Raw genomic sequence first — 18,018 nt, 5'->3', positions numbered from 1 at the left:
GGTGAAGGCTGTCATAGTCTCAGACTGCATATGCCTTTAGAAAAAATAAGAAGAACAACAACAACAACACTACAAATCGCTCCATATCACTTCTCCTATCAGAAAATGTTGAATGCACTGTTAGCATTCATGAGCCCCAGGACCAAGCCCATTGATTCCGGTGGAGGGTGTTTTGATATCTGTCTCACAAACGATAGTTTTTCGGAATCCATTGGGAAAATAAAAAGAGAGAACAAGCGACTGTAACCAGCCGGTTTATGTAAGACGATTGGTCGGGTTTAATGGTATATTTTGATTGTGCAGCAGAGTATAGTATCAAAATTGGAGGGAAAAATTGAGGGAGAAGAGACTATGGAGTACATTCCCCGGCCGTACCGCATATTGCTGAAAAGAGTTTATCCTTCTCAATAGCGACAGGCAAACTATACAGCTGCGAGTTGTGCAAACACTGAAAACGAGAAATGATAGGAGAAGTGAGAGGGCAGAAAGCTCTCTGGAAGGCTTTGATTATTGAGGTGCCAAGTCGATCAAGTTGAGAAAGAAATCAATAACAGGAGATGACCGCTGGACATGATGTACTGTACATCCACACTAAACATCCCTCGTCTGCTCAGAAGGGAGAAGGAGCTAGACATAACAAGCTGTGAGAGCACAAGACTGAGGTCGAGTTCTTCAACTTGACTCATCTCCTGAAACAGCGGCCAGGGGATGCCAACCTGGCGAAGAATACAGGTAATATTGGGATTGAACCAAGTTTTGAACATATCTAGAATCACACTAACTCACATTTCCGGTAGTAAATATCGACTTTGCACTTAGGAGTGCTTGTGATAAAAGGACCATCAAGATCGAAGAGAGCAACTCCACCGAGGTGGTTTAGCTATTTAATGACTAAGCCGGCTATCCATCAATTCCGTCATATTTCCCCGCAAGGTCGAAAGAACAAATTGAAAACAGAAGAGAATTAAATGAGACCGGAAGGTTTGTTTCATATAATGGCTTGGTGGTTATCAGAATGAATAACATATATGTTTTGTTCAATCAATTGAGCCTATGTGGGAAGAAAGCTCTACATAAAGTGTTCTCTGAAGCAGAGTGGTGTTATTAAACATCAAGCTGCATCAAGTATATTGCGTGGTCTCTGAAGGAACAGTCAGCTAAATGCGAAGAGTAGCGACAATTGCACAGCTCTCCGCATTGACGACACCGTTGAGAACATCTCGCCATTCTCGAGCCACAGTGTGCCTCCTGCTTCAACAACAATTCCAACCCAGCTTTCCGCCAACTCACCAGCAGCTGCCATTGTTCTCCCAAAATCAACTCCGCACCATGGCTACCGCAGCACTATCCATACCAGCAACGCAAAAGGGCGTTCTTGTTTCCAAACATGGAGGGCCCGAGGTTCTCGAATACAGAACAGACCTTCCCGTCCCCACCCCAAAGGAAGGGGAGGTACTTATAAAAAACAACCTCTCGGGCGTGAACTACATCGACACCTATTTCCGCACAGGTCTTTACACAGCTCCCAAACCAGAGATTCTAGGCCGCGAAGCAGTTGGCACCATCGTTGCCGTCGGCCCTGGCGCTAACCCGAAAAATTTCACTGTCGGTGAGCGCGTGGCATGGATGAATACTGGCGGCTATGCGGAGTACACGGCCGTCCCCGCTGAGGCAAACGTGGCGCGCGTCCCTGCAGGTTTATCAGATGAGGATGCCGTCGCGGGATTCCTAAGTGGGCTTACGACGCTCACATTCGTCCGAGAAGCGTATCCGGTTAAGCAGGGGGATTGGATTCTGATCCACGCTGCGGCGGGTGGGGCGGGGTTTCTGATGACGCAGTTGGTCAAGATGACTGGTGCGAAAGTAATTGCGACGGCTGGGTCTCCGGCGAAGGTGGAGTTAGTGAAGGGTCTTGGGGCGGACGTGGTTATTGATTATAGGAGTGCGGAGGGCGCAAATTGGGAGGAGAAGGTGATGGATGTGACTGGCGGAGAGGGGGTGGATGCTGTATTCGATTCTGTAGGGAAGGATACATGGGAGGGAAGTTTGAATGTTTGTAAGAGGAAAGGGACAGTGGTTTATTTCGGAAATTCCAGCGGGCCCGTACCGCCATTGCAGATCCGGTGAGTGCTCCTTTGTCTGATGTCTGACACCCCGTTTTTTGTGTGATAATGTGAATGCTGAGAGGCGATATAGGCTTCTGTCGTCGAAGAACATCAAAGTGCTCCGGCCTACAGTTTTCCCATATATCCACACGCAAGTTGAATTTGACCATTACACCGAAGAGCTGTTTGGCCTACTGAAGGCTGGCCAACTGAAAGTTAGGATCCACAAGGTCTATCCCTTGGAAGAAATTGCGCAGGCTCACATCGTAAGTCCCACAAAAGCAGAATTTCGTTACATCATTCCCTCTATGTTTTATGGGATCTTTGACTGAGTGTTAAAATAATAGGACCTCGAGAGTAGACAGACTACTGGGAAGCTCCTCCTCAAGCCATGAGATTACTACTGCATTGGAATTTGTTGTTGGGGGTATTGCGCTTCTGAGAAAGTTGGGCTCTCTGGCGTTCAATCTGTTTCTCAGAACAAGAGACTATATGTCTGCATATGCAATTAATGAAAGTCACCCTTTTCTTTACAGCGCACGCTGGAAAATTTCGCTACCTTGATGTGACAGCTGAGAAATACGAGTTGTTCGATTGATTTCAAACGCGGGTATATTCCGTCTCTCTTCCTAAATATTGTAGTTTTAGGTATAATTTATTTACTCCTAAGTGCCTGGAGTATATTGACTGCATTCGCGTGGGATGTTGGTATGAAAAAGCAAGCTCACTCACTAGTCATCTTCCTCAGACCTTACCGGGCCCTCATCTCCACCACCAACCTGTGTTTCTGCTTCTGAATTATGCGGCACGATAGCATCACTTCTCAGGTCCCTCGGCTCCTTCCACCCAATCATATTCTCATTCAGCAATATGGTGTAAAAGGAGCAGTAAACGGCCATCACATTATCAAAGTATTGAAAACCACAGTTCAATTCCCATACGGAGGTTTCAACTTTCATCCCAGCGAAACAGAACTTCAGCATGCTCTGCTCTACGAAGAATTCATACTCATCAATAGCTGGAAACGGAGGTGAATGGTATGCGCCATGATTTTGGTTGGGGGGTAGATCCTCCGCAGGCAACCCAGGATTGCGCCACGGCTTTGCTCGAAGTTTGCCAACCGGCTGGAGATCCGGAGCATATTGCTTGTAGAAACCCCGCACGTCGTTGTTCACGGGTGTAATGGCGATAACCTCAAACCCAGTTTCATTCCACACAAGTAGCTTTCAATTCCATTGGCGTTTAGCCAGACTGCGGAAGCGGACAAGCTTGCTCGTAGCTCCCGACCCCGGCAATAGCAAAATTTGACTACCTTGCGTGCAACGCTGTCTGGCCATGCCCTCGGCACCGGCTTCTTTGCTCCATGCCTGGTCTCCGGTGTAGAAAACCGTAGAAGTGGCCACCAAACAAGGTTGAACAGGCCATGTTGAAATTTCCCGGTGCCCAGCAGTTCGCTTGTTGGGCTTTCCAGAGTTCTACCTTGGCGACGTCGCAAACCGCACGTGCGGCTAGGATATTCTCAGTAAATTCAGGGCAAACGTCGTGTAAGAGAATGTAATTTATAAAGTTTCTGATTGTTCCGATGGCCATGTCGACGAGTGCTTCCGTTTCTAAGCCGATGTGCAGAGGTAAGACGGACGACCTGGGAGAGAGGAGCCTGTCAGGAGAGTAATACGTGAACGAAAGGCGGAAAAAAAGGCAAAGTTGGGCTTTGAACGTACAGAAAGCCTTTTGCAACAGCTTCAAAATCCACATCCCAACCAACACGATTTTCTGGGACTGAGGCTTGCGCTGCGGCAGTCAGAATGTCCTCGGAGTCCATGTCCATGAGATCCCGTTGGTCGTTGCCTTCAAACATTTTCGGCCCAATGTCTACACCTCCATATGACATGTATTTTGTGAATACGTTTCTGCGGTCAATGTTCATGCTCCTTTTCGCCTGGAACCGTTGAATGGCTGTCTCGAGGCGCCTGTTTTGAAATTTGAGTAAAGAAATTCAGTCTAGCCTAGTTGCCAATAACGACGTACTGTTTGGCAGGAAGGGACCTGATAAGAATAACATGTTTGTCAATTTTGAAATGCACCACTGAGATTAAGGAGCATCTCACCTGTCATAACGAATTTTGTTTTCCTCATATTCAGCAACAGTGATAGGGCCATCGGCAGCATACTCCTCGAATCCTGATCCCTAATGTCGCCAAAAGATGTATTGTTACTCATCGCATGGACATATTCGAAACGCGCAAGAGTGCGACACCCACCTTATTTTTTCCTCTCGACTTCTTGGTCCTCTTTTTCTTCTTACTTTTCTTTGGATCTGGGGCTTCAGCTGTTTCCTCAATCGTACTGGGTTCCTGTTCGTCATTTTTCGTAGCAACACACTTGTCTACATTTGCGTCGTTATTATTGTCGGTACCAGAACGAGCCATCTGGGCAATTGTCTGGTCATCCTCAGCTTTGGCATCCAGCTGGCCATCCGCACCAATCTGCGCTGGTTTGTCACGGAACTGAAGCGCTGCGGTTGGGATCTCCATGGCGAGATACACACGCCGTATTTTTAAAAGGAGGTAACGGGAGGCAACTGAGAGAAATAACTAGTGGATATAGGGTAACGCTGGGATTATATAACTAGCAACTATGATTGCAGGTTATCGTCTATACGGCAGAGCAGGGATGTGATGACGTAGAGCTTCGTGGAGGTGAAGAAAGAAGATTGGAGAATGGATTGCCCTCACATGCCTTGCTCGAGCAAATACTCCCATGAAGTATCATTTTTCCCAACTTGCCAGAGCTATGCAAAGTAAAGTGCAATGTCAGACATGGCATAAACAGAATGGCCCCATGCATGCCAAACAAATTTACGAGAAGCAGGCAGATAAACAACTACAACTCCATCCATGAATCTGCCTCCTGGATAGTAGGTAGTTTGCCCCAATGTCATATGGAAAACGGAATAAAAGCTAGAAATGAAAGAAATGAAAGAATTGCCATTTCAGAAATGGAAATAATCCATGCATATGGAAATTTGCAGCAACTTACTGCTGGAATCCAGATACTGAGGCAGAAATCCCTCTCAAGCCGATGATCATCCGTTCCTAGTCTGGCACCTAGGAAGAGTCCTCATCAAGTATTATGTCCTCACTTCAAATTCAGTAACCTCCCCGTTTTCGGAGTGTCCCTCTCAAGAGGAAGCCAGTTGGACCCTTGAGGATATAATAGATGTTCAGTTGAACAAAAATCTGGGACATGTTTAGTGAGAAGCCTAACATGGCGCAGGGTTTACATAGCACTCTACTAAGATTTTTAACTTTTCCGGCTTTATTTAGACAGTTTGGTATTTCTCATAGCTTCCACTTCCTCTACGAGGATAAAATCTAGAAGTTTTGTGAGTTTTGATGCTATTCAGCTGTATGCCAGTCCGAAAACCCCGCTCATGAAATTTATAGGCCAAACCAAAACATCCTACGTTGCGGCCTACAAACAGGACAGATACATTTGGAGATATATCTCAAGCACATTAACAACTGCGTGCTGTATTATTTCTCCATGATATCGTCAGACCAAAGCAAAATTTGGGCGCATTTTCGCTAATGCTGACTTCTCAAAGATCAAGTCTTTGACGATAGCCCATCAATAGAAAATGTTGGTGCTGTTTATGTGAGGCCTTGGATTGATCGTCATTTAGATTAATCCACCCATACCATTTTACTGCCCATGTGCCATTCCACAATGCTATTGAGACAGCCCAAAACAGAGGCCTCGTGAAAATAAAATGAGTTTTCGGTATCCTCTCGTGCTTTTTGGGTTTATGGTAGAAATATATCTATCTAGGGCATATGGCCAGTGCCCAGCCCAGATCTACAGAAAGTAGGTTATTAGATTTTTCTCTCGCGAACAACGATGAGCCAAAAAAAAAAAAAAAGAGAGAGAGAGAGATCACAATCTGAGTTCTTTTGGGTAAAGAGATGGTATCGTACCAGCTTCAACACAATGTCCTCATATTCAATGAGGTTGCGAGCCCAATCCAGGATTCCGGATCCATTGGTAAACTTGAATGCCTCTATCCAACCATGGAGTCATTGAGTGAGTTCACAGGTTTCTCGCCCGACGATTCAATGATCAACTTTCCTCACTGACAATGTTTAGATCGCTGCGCTACTTTTTTGGTGTAAAAAGGGGGGCGGGTTGAGAGCAAAGGCCGAACGAGGGAATGTAAAAAGCTCCATTAGCTAATGGTGTGGCACTCCCCAGGGTATTTAATTATTTTTATACCATGGCGTTCACATTCCATGAAGTGTGAAAGCACGCCTGGCTTGTCATAGCACCCAGACAGTTGCGGGCGTAGGTTGTGTGGGGTTAAGTGAAATGACCATGTCTGATGACATATAATGCATCTATTAACTGTGCAATGTTTAACTGCAAACTTTCAAGAATGCCGATCCACGCGGATAGCCCATTTCTTGCGATGTGATGAAGAGTAATCGCAGGACGAGTTGTAGCATAGTATTTAACTTATGTTTAGCATTTATGTTTGGTGCTGTGGGAAGTTGGCGTTGCAGCCGCATGATAAATATTTAAGCCAACCCGCTTCCCGCGCTTCCTGTGTGGGCAACCGTTGCTCCTCTCATTATTTACATGCCCCCCGCCTCGAGTTCTCCTCCGCTCCTTTTTCTTCTCTTTGCTTGTCGGACTTGCAACACTCTTCTCTCCTTTTGTGGCCTTCTGCTGCTCGTTGTTGATTCTCCCAAAATGCGTTGACAGCCTTCTTGTGACATCCCTTCTCTACTCTAATTCCCCTACCACTCCTTCCCTCCAAAGCATCTGTGAAGCTAGCCCTATTTATTTTTAAATAATCATCGAGACGCCGGTGATATCGGGTTGGTTTATCGCGTCTTATCATGCCCTCCACCTCCGTGCCTGAGAATCGCAAGGCCCGGAAACTCGACGAAGGTACCTTCGTTGCATTTGGTCACGCCGCTGCTGGACAGTAAGATTTTCTCCATTTGCATTCTCGCTCCATCCACTGCGTTCCTCCCCGTTTGTCTCCGGTGGCTAGGTTCTTTATGCATTTAATGGGGAAACTCACATATCAGTGAATATACACATATACATCTATGTACATATTGAAAACTCGGGAACTGACTCAAATCTCCTGTATCTCACAGTGATGGCGTGCTCTGCAATCCTTCAGGGTCATTGATCGCAAAACCTTGCACTCCCCAAGAAATTGAATTCTACGAGTCTAGCCTCCACCATCCTGGTTTCCAGCAATTTATGCCCAGATTCATTGGAACTCTGTCTAGCCCTACCGCTCCAGATGTCCTAGAAATCCCAATAAGCGAAACCAGGACCTCCGTGGCTACTGCCGCCGTAGACCCTTTAGTGTCCTCGTCCTCCAGTACCGATACGCCCGTGACTCCGGAGCTCAGTAGAACCTCTAATCTTGTTACAGTACCGGTTCCCGTTGCCACGCATAAAGAGCCAGAATGGTTTCCTTCCCAGGGAAAGAAGATCAACAGCAGTGTATCGATAGTCCTTGAGAACGTGGCAGCAGGTTTTAAGCGTCCAAGCGTCTTGGATGTAAAACTTGGCGCCAGACTCTGGGCGGATGATGCTACACCTGCAAAGAGAGCTAAATTGGATCAGGTGTCACTGGAAACTACGAGTGCTGTGTTAGGATTCCGCATCGCCGGCATGAAGATATGGGTTGGCGAGAATGCGGAGAAGGAAGAAAAAGTGCTCGGAACTACGCAAACAAAATCTCACGACATCATTATATCGAAACAAATCGTGGTCGAGACCGTTGATGGATACAGACGATATGACAAATGGTATGGCCGCTCATTCAACGCGGACAATGTCAAGGAAGGCTTCAAGACATTCCTCGCTGGCGCCAAGGCGGGTAAAGTCGATCGGTCGATATTAATTGCCAATAGAATAGCAGAAAGCTTACGCGCGATGCAGGCAGTTCTTGAGGTGGAGGAAAGCAGAATGTACTCCGCCAGCGTTTTGATTGTCTACGAAGGGGATCCAGAAGCGTTAGAGGAAGCTCTCGTCAAAGAAGCCGATACCAAAGCCCAAGGAAATAATGATAGCAAAGCCGACGACCGACTGGAATCGGAATCGGAATCGGAATCGGAATCGGAATACGATGTAGAGTTGCCTGAAGGGTCCTCAACCTTGCAGATCGTCGATGTGAAGGTGGATGGAGAATCGATCACTCAAAGCGGAATTAAACTCGATATCAGCCCTAACAACCTTGGGGATATTGATTTCGACATCGAAGGCGGCGAGGATGAAGACGAAGACGAGGACGAAATACCACATAAGGTCCATGATATCCGCTTAATCGATTTTGCGCATGCACAATGGACTCCTGGGCAGGGCCCCGATGAAAACGCAGTACTCGGCATTCGAAATTTGGTCAGCATCATGGATGAGCTTGCAGAAGCTTAGCAAAGCCTTTTACAATTCGAATAGCATTCGAATATTTTTCGATGAAAACTTATAAAAAATCAATAATATTAGTAATCATAACATAAATTATTAGAAGAATATTAGAAAATAATAATGTTTTAATAATGACTTACTATTAACAGCTATAAAATTAGATATCTAGTTATAACTAATCATGTTAAAGTGATAGTTATAATAAATTACTAGGGGCAGCCTGCCCCTATCACCCCCCTTCAGGGAGCGGGCAAATGAACCTCTAAATACCAGAGATGAAGACATCTTTAATTTCTTCAAAGGGTTGGAAAGCTCAGGCACAACACTCTATAGCAGGAGCAGGACGGAGCGAAATTGCGAAGTGATATTATTCATTATGTTGCTATTAAACAAGATGATCACAGATATCATCACTAGATATCATCGCAGATATCGTCGATATATATCGTCAGTGTGAAGACCCCAGGATCTTGACAACTACGAGCCTGATGCAGCATTCTTTGATGAGATGATGTCTGCTATCATGAGTTGGAATCGCGCACCTGGTGAGCTGAAGCCATCATGGAAACGGACTAGCAATTTGCGCAACAGCTCACTGCCAGCAGGCCATTAAGAATTTTGCCAAATTCTGTCACAGCTCAATTATTATGTGAGGCAACATCATGCCTGGTATGATTATATTCTTATGGATCTGGAGTTAGTCCCCGTAAGGCGCTGAGATGATGGCGGCAATCTTGATCTTGCTCAACTGATTCTGCGGAACGCATGGGGAAACCCTGGAAACGAGCAATCTGGGCATGCTGGCTGTGTAGACTAATGGCCCAGGAGCTGGAATATTTGAGAAGTCAGTCATAGTATGCTGCTGATCCCTACACAACAGCACCAATGGAAGGAATTTGTCGTGAAGAAGGCGGATGGAGTTCAGTTAAAGCTTGTGATCGAAACACCGGTTGTTCAAATCGACAATCTTAAGTCTGGAGCGAGTATGCCTGCCATCTGTAGGGGGAGATACTCGTATTATGTGGTGGAATGGGCATAAGGTGTCCTTCCCATCACTCGCTCCAGCAGCTGATGTTTACGAGTAACGCCTAACTCCGTATCGAAGCCAACAGAGTGATTTCCTCTCAAAACAGTGCATAGAGAGACTTCGCTTGCACACTGGGGTTCAGACTAGGACACGCTCCAGTGCTTTCAATCCACTTGTACCATTGAAGTTTCTACTATTGTCAGGGCCTATCCGGATAAAAATATTTCCGATTCCGCATAAATTCCAGTGAAGGTTGAACGTCAAGCAAAGTTAGCAGCTAGCTGCACACCAGAAGAGGGCAAGACAGGACGAGACTGATCTAAGATGTTCCCTACACGCGCATTGTTCAAGCGATCAGTGTGGAAGGGTGAGCTCCTACTCCTTTAATATAACCTCATTAATCGCACTGCTCTAACCAACACTCCTATATGCAGGTCCGAACATTGTCCCGTGCGTTTCTCCAGTCCCCTGTTCCCACAATCCCCTTCCTTCCCCTTCAGCATGCGATTAAAAGAACAGAAAGAACATGGAATTCCCTCATTTTCTTATATCCTCTATATATTCTGTATCCTGAATGCAATTGATCATGTCCCCCAAAGCTCTGAATGCTAAATATGCGCAAACAATAGTCTCCCGCTCCCAAAAACCATGCCTCCACCCCCCGGTACACCCGCGATCAAAACTCAGGCACGCTCCGCGACGATCCTGCCCAATTTCGTCGGATTGAAGTTTGCGGTGCACAATGGCAAGACATACAATGAGGTTTTTATTACGGATGAGATGGTGGGGAGAAAGTTGGGGGAATTTTCGCAGTAAGTATATCTTTCTTTTTTTGAGACTAGTATATGTTTTCCCCCTTTCATTGTCTTCCTCTTCCCTTTCTTATGACTATGCACCGTTATTTCCTATAAACCAATTGCAGGGAACTTAATATGCATTCGTTTAGGACGCGGAAGCGGTTCAAATACCAGCATTCGAAGAATTAAGAGAATATAATATAGTTTAGATTCGAAGGGGGTTTGCTTGGGGGGAAGAATGGTGTGTGGAAAGGCAGCTGAATCGCTGCGTTTTGGAATTTATTAGGTTCGTGTGGGCCTTTTTGTGTTCTTGGGAGCAGGATGATTGTTTCGCAACTTTGCTCGAGGAGGAGATACACGCTATCAGCAGCCGTCATGCTCTCGGATGCTGTTGCTGCATGCCCATCAAATTCTCTATTCGTCATGGAGATGGCGAGGTGAAATGTTGGGTGGGAGAAGGGATGACATATCGATATCGAACCCTGATCTTTCGAGAGAAACCTGGATGCCTCATCATCGGAGCTGACTATGCGAGGAGGTCTGTTTGTAAGCGGTGAGAGGGCGGACTCTTTAAGGTTGCTGCCCAGTTGGGATTTCCTATCTCCTGAACGATTAGAGCGGGGCGTCTCGGATTTAAATACTCATTTGGGGAGAAATCTGTATATTACATTTTTATGCTATGATGTACATGTATATATATAATTTTCTGTATTAGAATTTCAATAAATCTTGCTTGTTACCCTGCTCTGTACATCTACGGGAATAAAAGGCGTCCATGATGTTGATTCTTAATAGACAACTATCCTGCATCTAATTTCCAGAAGAAAAACGGAAAGGCCACCACCCTTCATTTAGTCTTTATAATCAATCTGAAATGTACATAATATATGATATGACATGATATGACATGACATGATATAACATGATAATATATGAGCTTAATAAGTCGGGAAAACACCTTTTCCTTCCCATCCGGAACGACATCCGAAACTCCACCCCAGATTCCTGGCCCTGGTTTAAAAAGAAAGAAAAAAGAAAAAAAGAAAAAAAGGCGGAACGAGGTAATAAAACCTCCCATCGCAATCCCCAACCAACAACTAAGAAACGCCATATAAGTAAGGCCTCCTTCATGAAGGTACTTACCCGTCTAACCCTTACCGATAAAACTCCCCCCTCTTCACGCTCACCCCATACTCGGCAACCGCCATACCTAGATCCTCCATCGTCAACACCGTCCGCCCCTGCTGTCCGCCCTGTCCCCCACCTCCAAACCCAGGCCTCTGAACACCCAAAAGCAAACCAGTTGAACCACTTCCCTTCCCCTTTGCCCCTTCCCCTCCGCCTCCCCCGCTACCACCGGCTGTAGCCGTTCCCCCACTTGCGCCTACTCCCGTAGTACCCCCTGCAGTACCTCCAGCAGCAGCTAGCCCGTGCGCCAATCCCGTGGAGAGATTTATGGCGCCCATGGGGTTATTCGAGGAAGTGTTCGAGCTGCGGATGCGGGAGTATTGGTAGGCGTCCGCGGCGATATCGGCGACGAACTTCTGTGTGGCGAGGGCGAGGAGGCGGGCGAGGTGCGGAGGAGTATGGTTTGGGCCATTTCCTGGGGGCGGGAGGCCGGCGAGGGTTAGATAGTGTGCTGTTACGGCATCGGGGATCTATGATGTTGTTAGCTAGAGGAGAATATATTATCGCAGGAACGATATGCTAATGGCCCTGCGGCGCAACCAACAAGGTAGATTTGAAGTCGAGGGAATATTAATCTTTAACAGCGCAACTGGGCACTGAAGAAGGAGAAAATAAGAAGGAAATTGAAAAAAAAAAAAAAAAAAAAAAAACGGGGGGCGAATATGAATCTCACAATAGGTGCATATTCATCCATCTGTCCCAAAAATTCGCGTAGGCTCGTATCCTTCTTTGACGGCGGCAACACTGGCGCAGCCGCGACAGGATTTACTCCAGCATCTATTGGGATTCCTGGTGCAATTATTCCTGTTGGCGCAGTGGTGCTTGTGCTAGGGCCGGTGGTCGCGGCCGCAGCCGCAGCTGGTGCCGTCATCGTTGTCATTGTTGTCATTGTCGTTGCAGAAGTTGGCATCGATTGATGGCTGGTAGCCATAGTAGATACCGTCGTAGCTTCGCTGGTACCGCTCATCGTGACATCTGGCCGAGTTGTCGTCGAGGTGTTATTAGGATTAGCAGTAGTGTTATTACTGTTGTTCATTTCGGTATTTGTGTTGCTATTGGCAGCATTGTCTGTGGGGATGGCCGGAGGTCGACGGACTGTATCTGGGTCTGGAGGGTTTGAGAGCTCAGGTTTTTCTGTAGTGGGAGCGGAAGTAGCAGATGCGGCTGTTGGAGGTGCCGATGCTGCTGTTTGTGCTTGTAAGTCTGACGGCGGCTGGGGATCGGCCATGACTGGCTGCGACGCTCTTTATATATGTTTCTCGTAGCACGGATCGATCTGTCGTTGGTTGGCTCCAGGGTGATTGAATTGGGTTGGGTGAATGGTGAGGTGCAGATGCTGTGGCTGACGGGGTTGGAGTTGAGGTTCCACAGCTTGAGCTTTTCTTTAGCTTCAATGCTAAACAGGAAAAAGTCGTACCATTACAACTGCAACTCTGTAGGAATTATATGAAAAGATGATATGGAATTCCCAGGAGAAGAAATAATATTTGATTTCCGGTTCTCACTTCAGACGAATTCTTCGTGTTTTCTTTCGGTGTTCCTAACATACAGCGCGCAAACAATAAAATATTAAACACATCATCTGTTTACAAAAACACCTATCATGCCAGGAAAACACATGCCGGACCCCTTCCCCCCATTCCAAGAAAAAAACGCCGATTGACAATCCTTGGTATTTGATCATATGGGACCCACCAAGGGCGAATATAAAAGCATAATGAATTCAATCCGCCAGCCATGCCAACACAAATAGGAGCATCCCGCCCAGTGTAAGAAAAGAATCTGATAAATCAATGAAATTCAATGTTGCATTGTCCATGTGCATTAGAAGAAACGGTGGTTTCGCTCTTCATTGCTGGGATTGAAGGGACGGATCAATCATGCCCTGCGGCATGGTGTGCTGCATATTCTTCGGTTGTTGCTCGAGATGCATCCCATCCTGTCTCACCTCCTGTTCTAAGCTTTGGATTATGGCCTGCTCCACACTTCGCTCCTGCGCATGCTGAATATCAGGGTGTTGCTGCTGCTGCTGCTGCTGTTGTTGCTGCTGCGGCATCAGCCCAGGAGAACCAACCATGCTACTGTGAGCAGACTCCGGAGACATATTTGATCCCGAGTGAGCGCCAGCAAGCGCCATCATCCCTTCGATGCCCTCTACATGGGCTTTATCTTCATCGCCAAGTCTTCGTTGCCGCTCTCGCGCTTCATGCTTGGCAGCTTGTGCAGGAGCACGCGTTTTTAGTTCACCAGTGACAAATTTCAGGTAGTAGGGAACTTCAATGCCGCTCTTGAGGAAGAACAATTTGAGGTTCCGTGCTTTATCTTTCAGTTGCACCTGGTTGCGATCCTTGAGGGTTTCGTTAATTGTGCCACCAGGTCCAAACATGGCTAATATTTGGCTCCAGTGAGGTCCCTTGACCCTGTCCAGACCCGCCATTAGTGCATTTTCTTCCTCCGTTGTCCAGGGACGACGTTGGCTCGGAAGTCCTGCACGACGGTTCGCGGGCGAGGACTTCGCTGTAGTTGCCATCCTGGCTCGTTCATAAAGGATTTGCGTCGGCTGGGATTGAGAATAGTGTGGGACTCCTGGCATGTAGCCGTAGTTGGCAGCAGCGGCATGTGCCCTTGCTGTGACTGAAGCATGTGCAGTGGCTGGATTATATTGTTGAAAATTTAGCGGGGCTTGATGGAATGTGATTTGGGCTGCTTGTGCTGGTGGTGCCGGTGCCGGATGTGTCGGGTGCGCAGGGAATGTTGTTGTCATAGCGGCCTGATGCAACAAATGTTGAGAAGCTGGACAGCGGGGACTCTGAGGAAGCCTATACGCAGGAGGAGCTGGCGCGTGTTGAGGATGGGGTACCTGTTGCTGCTGTGGTGTCTGGGGTGATGGATACTGTGGCTGTTGTTGAAGCTGCGGCTGCGGCTGCGGCTGCGACTGCTGTTGAGGTGGCAGTTGGGCTACAGCCTGAGTTGCTGGTGGTGGTTGAATTTGTCGACCTTGCTGAGCAGCCTTAGAAGCGTTTCGTGTCCCTCTACCCTGACCTTGGAGAGCGATTTGAGCAGCACGGGCGGCTCTTGCTACGAGGTCACTATGTGCTGCACTACGGGAAACTTGGGATACTTCAGGTGGGTGGGCGGCAACAGAAAATTGACCTTCGAGAGAGGCGCTCCGAACTTCTTTTGCCTCTCCATTTGTTGACGGCCGTCCCTTACTCGATTTTTTGGTCTGGAGAACAAAAACAGGTCAGCTCACAAACATAAGAGCAGATAAAAATTATATGAAGACAAACCTGTTGATGGCTAATAGCCTCAAAATTCTTGCTCACATATGAACTTAAATCCTTTAAGAAATCCTCCCAGCGATACTTTTGTGGCAGTGCGGAAGCGGCTTCGGGATTGTTTACTTCGTTGAGAAGGATGTCGCGTCGCGAGAAAACACGTTTCACGAAGTCCGTCTCACTTGGCGCAAGTTGCTTTGTACCGGGTCTTCTGGAAAGCAACCGTTCTTCAAGATCATCGGGAAACAATTCGTACAGAATTTCTGTTCGTGAACGTTTTCCAGAATTCATTGCTGCGATGTACGCCTGGGTTTTGAGTTCTAAGAAGAGTGCACCTTGTACCTTCAGTAATCGACTTCCCTCGGGTACAAATATTTCCAAGAAGTGTTGGTCAAGCTCAGAAAACCCAATCTCCTGGCTACCGAAAATGCTTGATACAAATGATGCCATATTAGCCTTTCTGATTATATCCATCTGGCTCGGTTCAGTGAGATCAAGCTCGCGTGGTGAAAGAAAAGATCCTTTAGACGAATATACGTTTTTCGTATGGTCGAATAGGGATCGCATCGTTGAGTAAGCTTGTCCGCACTCGGAGTTGGGTTCGGATACAATGGAGGTCAGGTCTTGGTAAGACGATTGGGCAAGCAAAGTAAGAATTTGGGATGACTGCAAGTTCAGTTAGCATTTGAGAAATTCAACCTCACCAGCAATCAGTAGCCATATACCAAATTATCTAGTATCGGCAAGCTCTTGGTCATCAGCTGCGAGTTCGCCTTGATGAACACTAAGGGCTGCGACCCTCCGCCAGAGCTTTTCAGCTGCTGGCTGAGATTATACTGTTCCTCCACCCTCTCTGAATAACTCATAATATTTAAAATCACCTCCGCAACGTCCGGTCCCAGTTGATCCGGTGCAGATGTAGATGCAGCAGCTGCCTGAACCGCCGTTGGAGATCCGTTTGCGCTCTTTTTCTCAAGGTTACCATCAGGGCTTCCGTTGGGTTCAACTTTGGCGGCAGGAGACGTGCAAATTATTGATGACTGCTCTGTAGCATTTTGGGCGTCCTGTTTCAAATCTTTGTCTGGCAACGGCTGCTCTGTCACGTTGGATGATTCAGGAACCACCTCGCTGACAGACCCAGTCCGTCGTTTCTTCGCAACATGGGGAGAGGTGTTGTTGGATCCATCATGCTCTTCAAGTTCATGGGCCACCTTTGACGATCCTATAAGAGTGAAGAAGAGTGGTTAGAACACAACTTTTCAGTCACAATACCTCAAATCGATGAACAGCGAGCTAACGCTACATGACAAAGATAAAATAGAGAGTTGACAGTCTGAGAATACAGGGATCGAATTGGAAGCCCCGACCATTGTTGTCTATTGTCGTACGGACAGAGAATTGTTGTTGGGCGTTCTCCTGGTTTGCGTACGTTGGGTTGTCTGAAGCTCGAGTGTTGACCATGGTGGGCACGGCGTATATGCACGATCGGCCTAGGAAGACTTCCAGGAGAAGAAATGAGGGTTTAGGGATAGGGCGCAAAAGTAGGGCTTGGGGGCGCTTGTGACTGGAATTTTTTTGGACAGAGGACCGGCAGGCAACCAAACCAGCTTCAGAGAGGCATCACAGCACTGCCAAACCTTCAATAAACTGCATGCTGCAAAGCATCGATACCTTTTTAAATGATGTTGGCAAAGGAAAATATCAACATTGTCACAATTGAAGCTGGAGATCAGATTGCCCTCGCAATCTAGCAAAGAAAATGGCTTGGTTATATCAGCAAGGATTAGCCCAAAATAGGAATAGTGCATCTGTTTTGGGTAATTTAGGGCTTTTGTCACGGTGCCCTAGCAGGATTTGGACCAACCTTGGAACTTCATCACATCATGGACAAATTACTCCGTACGACAACCACGGATTATCTCCTCGTTAGTGACCGTTTGCCACCACCGCGCCAGCAATGGCTTTCCTATGGAGCCCGCGCGTGTGTGTTGTGGTCTCAATTTCCAGTCCTCAAAAATAACTAATTCGAATACCCCCGACCCTCGATCTGTACTCTACTCCGTCGCTAATATACTGGCATACGGAGAATAAACAGAACCAAATACAATGTGATCGGCTTCAGGCTCAACGATAACTAACTCTCGAGACAACAGAAACTAAAAGTAGGCTGAATAAACCTTCAGTTCTAAGCCTTGGAACCTTTCCCCAGAAACTTTGGACGATAAAGCCTCTTTCATCCAAGGAACAAGGGTGGATTTTGCTGCAATTATAGAATCAGCAACCCCACCCCTAATAGGTGAGCTCGTCATAATAATAAGGACAGAATGTTTAAAGTTGTATATGACCTCTTCCAGAGTATGATGGCCTGCGATATAAGCCACCTGCCCGTCTAGTGCACATACCATTTGCACTGCGTTATGATTTTTAATACTAAACCAAGATACGTGGCAATAGTATTATAATCTTCACCTTTTCCTTTATAGATTCACATACGCCATAACTATTCGCACAGATAAGACAATACGTCGACTTGTTGGAGACGGCTTTGCACTCAACATGCACCTCCTTTCACTTTACACCGCACTCTCCCTCTACATCTTTCCTCTTTGCTCAGCTCAAGTTGCCGCCGTGGAGAAAGTATGGGCGGCTTTCGTCTTCACAACCTATGGTGATTCGACTCCCCGTGTGCTGCCGTACACTCCAACATTGACCACACTAGGGGCTCGACAACTGGTAGAGGTAGGCTCAGCCGTCCGACTTCGGTATCCACCCGGGACGATACTAGGCAACATTTCGCTCTTCTCGATGGTGTCGGATGAGTTCTTTATTCTCTCTAGGCCGGACCATCCCATGGCTGCTTCAGCTCAGGCATTCATGCAAGGATTCTTTCCTCCTACGTCTGGTTCATCAAACAACACCGAGATTCCGGCACTAGCAAACGTGGTGAATGGGTCCGTCCTGGAATCCCCGCTCGGGGGATATCAGTATCCAACAATCCTTACACCGACCTTCAGGGACCCAACCAGCGTTTACCTTGCGGGCCAGGTCAACTGCGAATCCTACGTCGCTTCGTTTGCGCAGTGGCTAGGCACTAACGAGGTCCTCGCGATGAATGCAGCAAGTGCCGGATTCTATGCTAGAATGTATCGCCTTGCTTTACAGGGAGTGTTGTC

General features: G+C 47.0%; 7 protein-coding genes across 7 annotated transcripts; 4 read left to right on the top strand and 3 right to left on the bottom strand.

Annotated features, from left to right (window-relative positions):
* Window positions 1-1,329: 1,329 nt before the first annotated feature.
* HCAG_00861 (predicted protein) lies at window positions 1,330-2,500 on the top strand (the record flags this gene model as incomplete). The annotated part of the gene is made up of 3 exons (XM_001543765.1): window positions 1,330-2,123; window positions 2,197-2,371; window positions 2,453-2,500. The coding sequence occupies 3 exons, from the start codon at window positions 1,330-1,332 to the stop codon at window positions 2,498-2,500; spliced, it is 1,017 nt and encodes a 338-aa protein (XP_001543815.1).
* A 336-nt stretch (window positions 2,501-2,836) lies between these two features.
* HCAG_00860 (predicted protein) lies at window positions 2,837-4,639 on the bottom strand (the record flags this gene model as incomplete). Its single annotated transcript, XM_001543764.1, has 5 exons — window positions 2,837-3,328; window positions 3,418-3,613; window positions 3,827-4,075; window positions 4,214-4,293; window positions 4,367-4,639. 5 exons carry the CDS (start codon window positions 4,637-4,639, stop codon window positions 2,837-2,839), a joined length of 1,290 nt encoding a protein of 429 aa, XP_001543814.1.
* A 2,364-nt stretch (window positions 4,640-7,003) lies between these two features.
* Window positions 7,004-8,561, top strand: HCAG_00859 (predicted protein; the record flags this gene model as incomplete). The annotated part of the gene is made up of 2 exons (XM_001543763.1): window positions 7,004-7,092; window positions 7,271-8,561. The coding sequence occupies 2 exons, from the start codon at window positions 7,004-7,006 to the stop codon at window positions 8,559-8,561; spliced, it is 1,380 nt and encodes a 459-aa protein (XP_001543813.1).
* Window positions 8,562-10,230: 1,669 nt separating this feature from the next.
* On the top strand, window positions 10,231-11,193 carry HCAG_00858 (predicted protein; the record flags this gene model as incomplete). The annotated part of the gene is made up of 3 exons (XM_001543762.1): window positions 10,231-10,394; window positions 10,666-10,917; window positions 11,175-11,193. The coding sequence occupies 3 exons, from the start codon at window positions 10,231-10,233 to the stop codon at window positions 11,191-11,193; spliced, it is 435 nt and encodes a 144-aa protein (XP_001543812.1).
* Window positions 11,194-11,533: 340 nt separating this feature from the next.
* Window positions 11,534-12,795, bottom strand: HCAG_00857 (predicted protein; the record flags this gene model as incomplete). Its single annotated transcript, XM_001543761.1, has 2 exons — window positions 11,534-12,037; window positions 12,241-12,795. The coding sequence occupies 2 exons, from the start codon at window positions 12,793-12,795 to the stop codon at window positions 11,534-11,536; spliced, it is 1,059 nt and encodes a 352-aa protein (XP_001543811.1).
* A 621-nt stretch (window positions 12,796-13,416) lies between these two features.
* Window positions 13,417-16,306, bottom strand: HCAG_00856 (conserved hypothetical protein; the record flags this gene model as incomplete). Its single annotated transcript, XM_001543760.1, has 4 exons — window positions 13,417-14,793; window positions 14,858-15,511; window positions 15,571-16,067; window positions 16,234-16,306. The coding sequence occupies 4 exons, from the start codon at window positions 16,304-16,306 to the stop codon at window positions 13,417-13,419; spliced, it is 2,601 nt and encodes an 866-aa protein (XP_001543810.1).
* Window positions 16,307-17,401: 1,095 nt separating this feature from the next.
* HCAG_00855 (predicted protein) lies at window positions 17,402-17,985 on the top strand (the record flags this gene model as incomplete). Its single annotated transcript, XM_001543759.1, has 2 exons — window positions 17,402-17,796; window positions 17,964-17,985. The coding sequence occupies 2 exons, from the start codon at window positions 17,402-17,404 to the stop codon at window positions 17,983-17,985; spliced, it is 417 nt and encodes a 138-aa protein (XP_001543809.1).
* Window positions 17,986-18,018: the final 33 nt, after the last annotated feature.

Source organism: Histoplasma capsulatum, genomic scaffold (assembly GCF_000149585.1).
Source record: "Histoplasma capsulatum NAm1 scaffold_1 genomic scaffold, whole genome shotgun sequence".
Taxonomy (NCBI): Eukaryota; Fungi; Ascomycota; class Eurotiomycetes; order Onygenales; family Ajellomycetaceae; genus Histoplasma; species Histoplasma mississippiense.
This window is presented reverse-complemented; position numbering and strand designations above follow the sequence as displayed.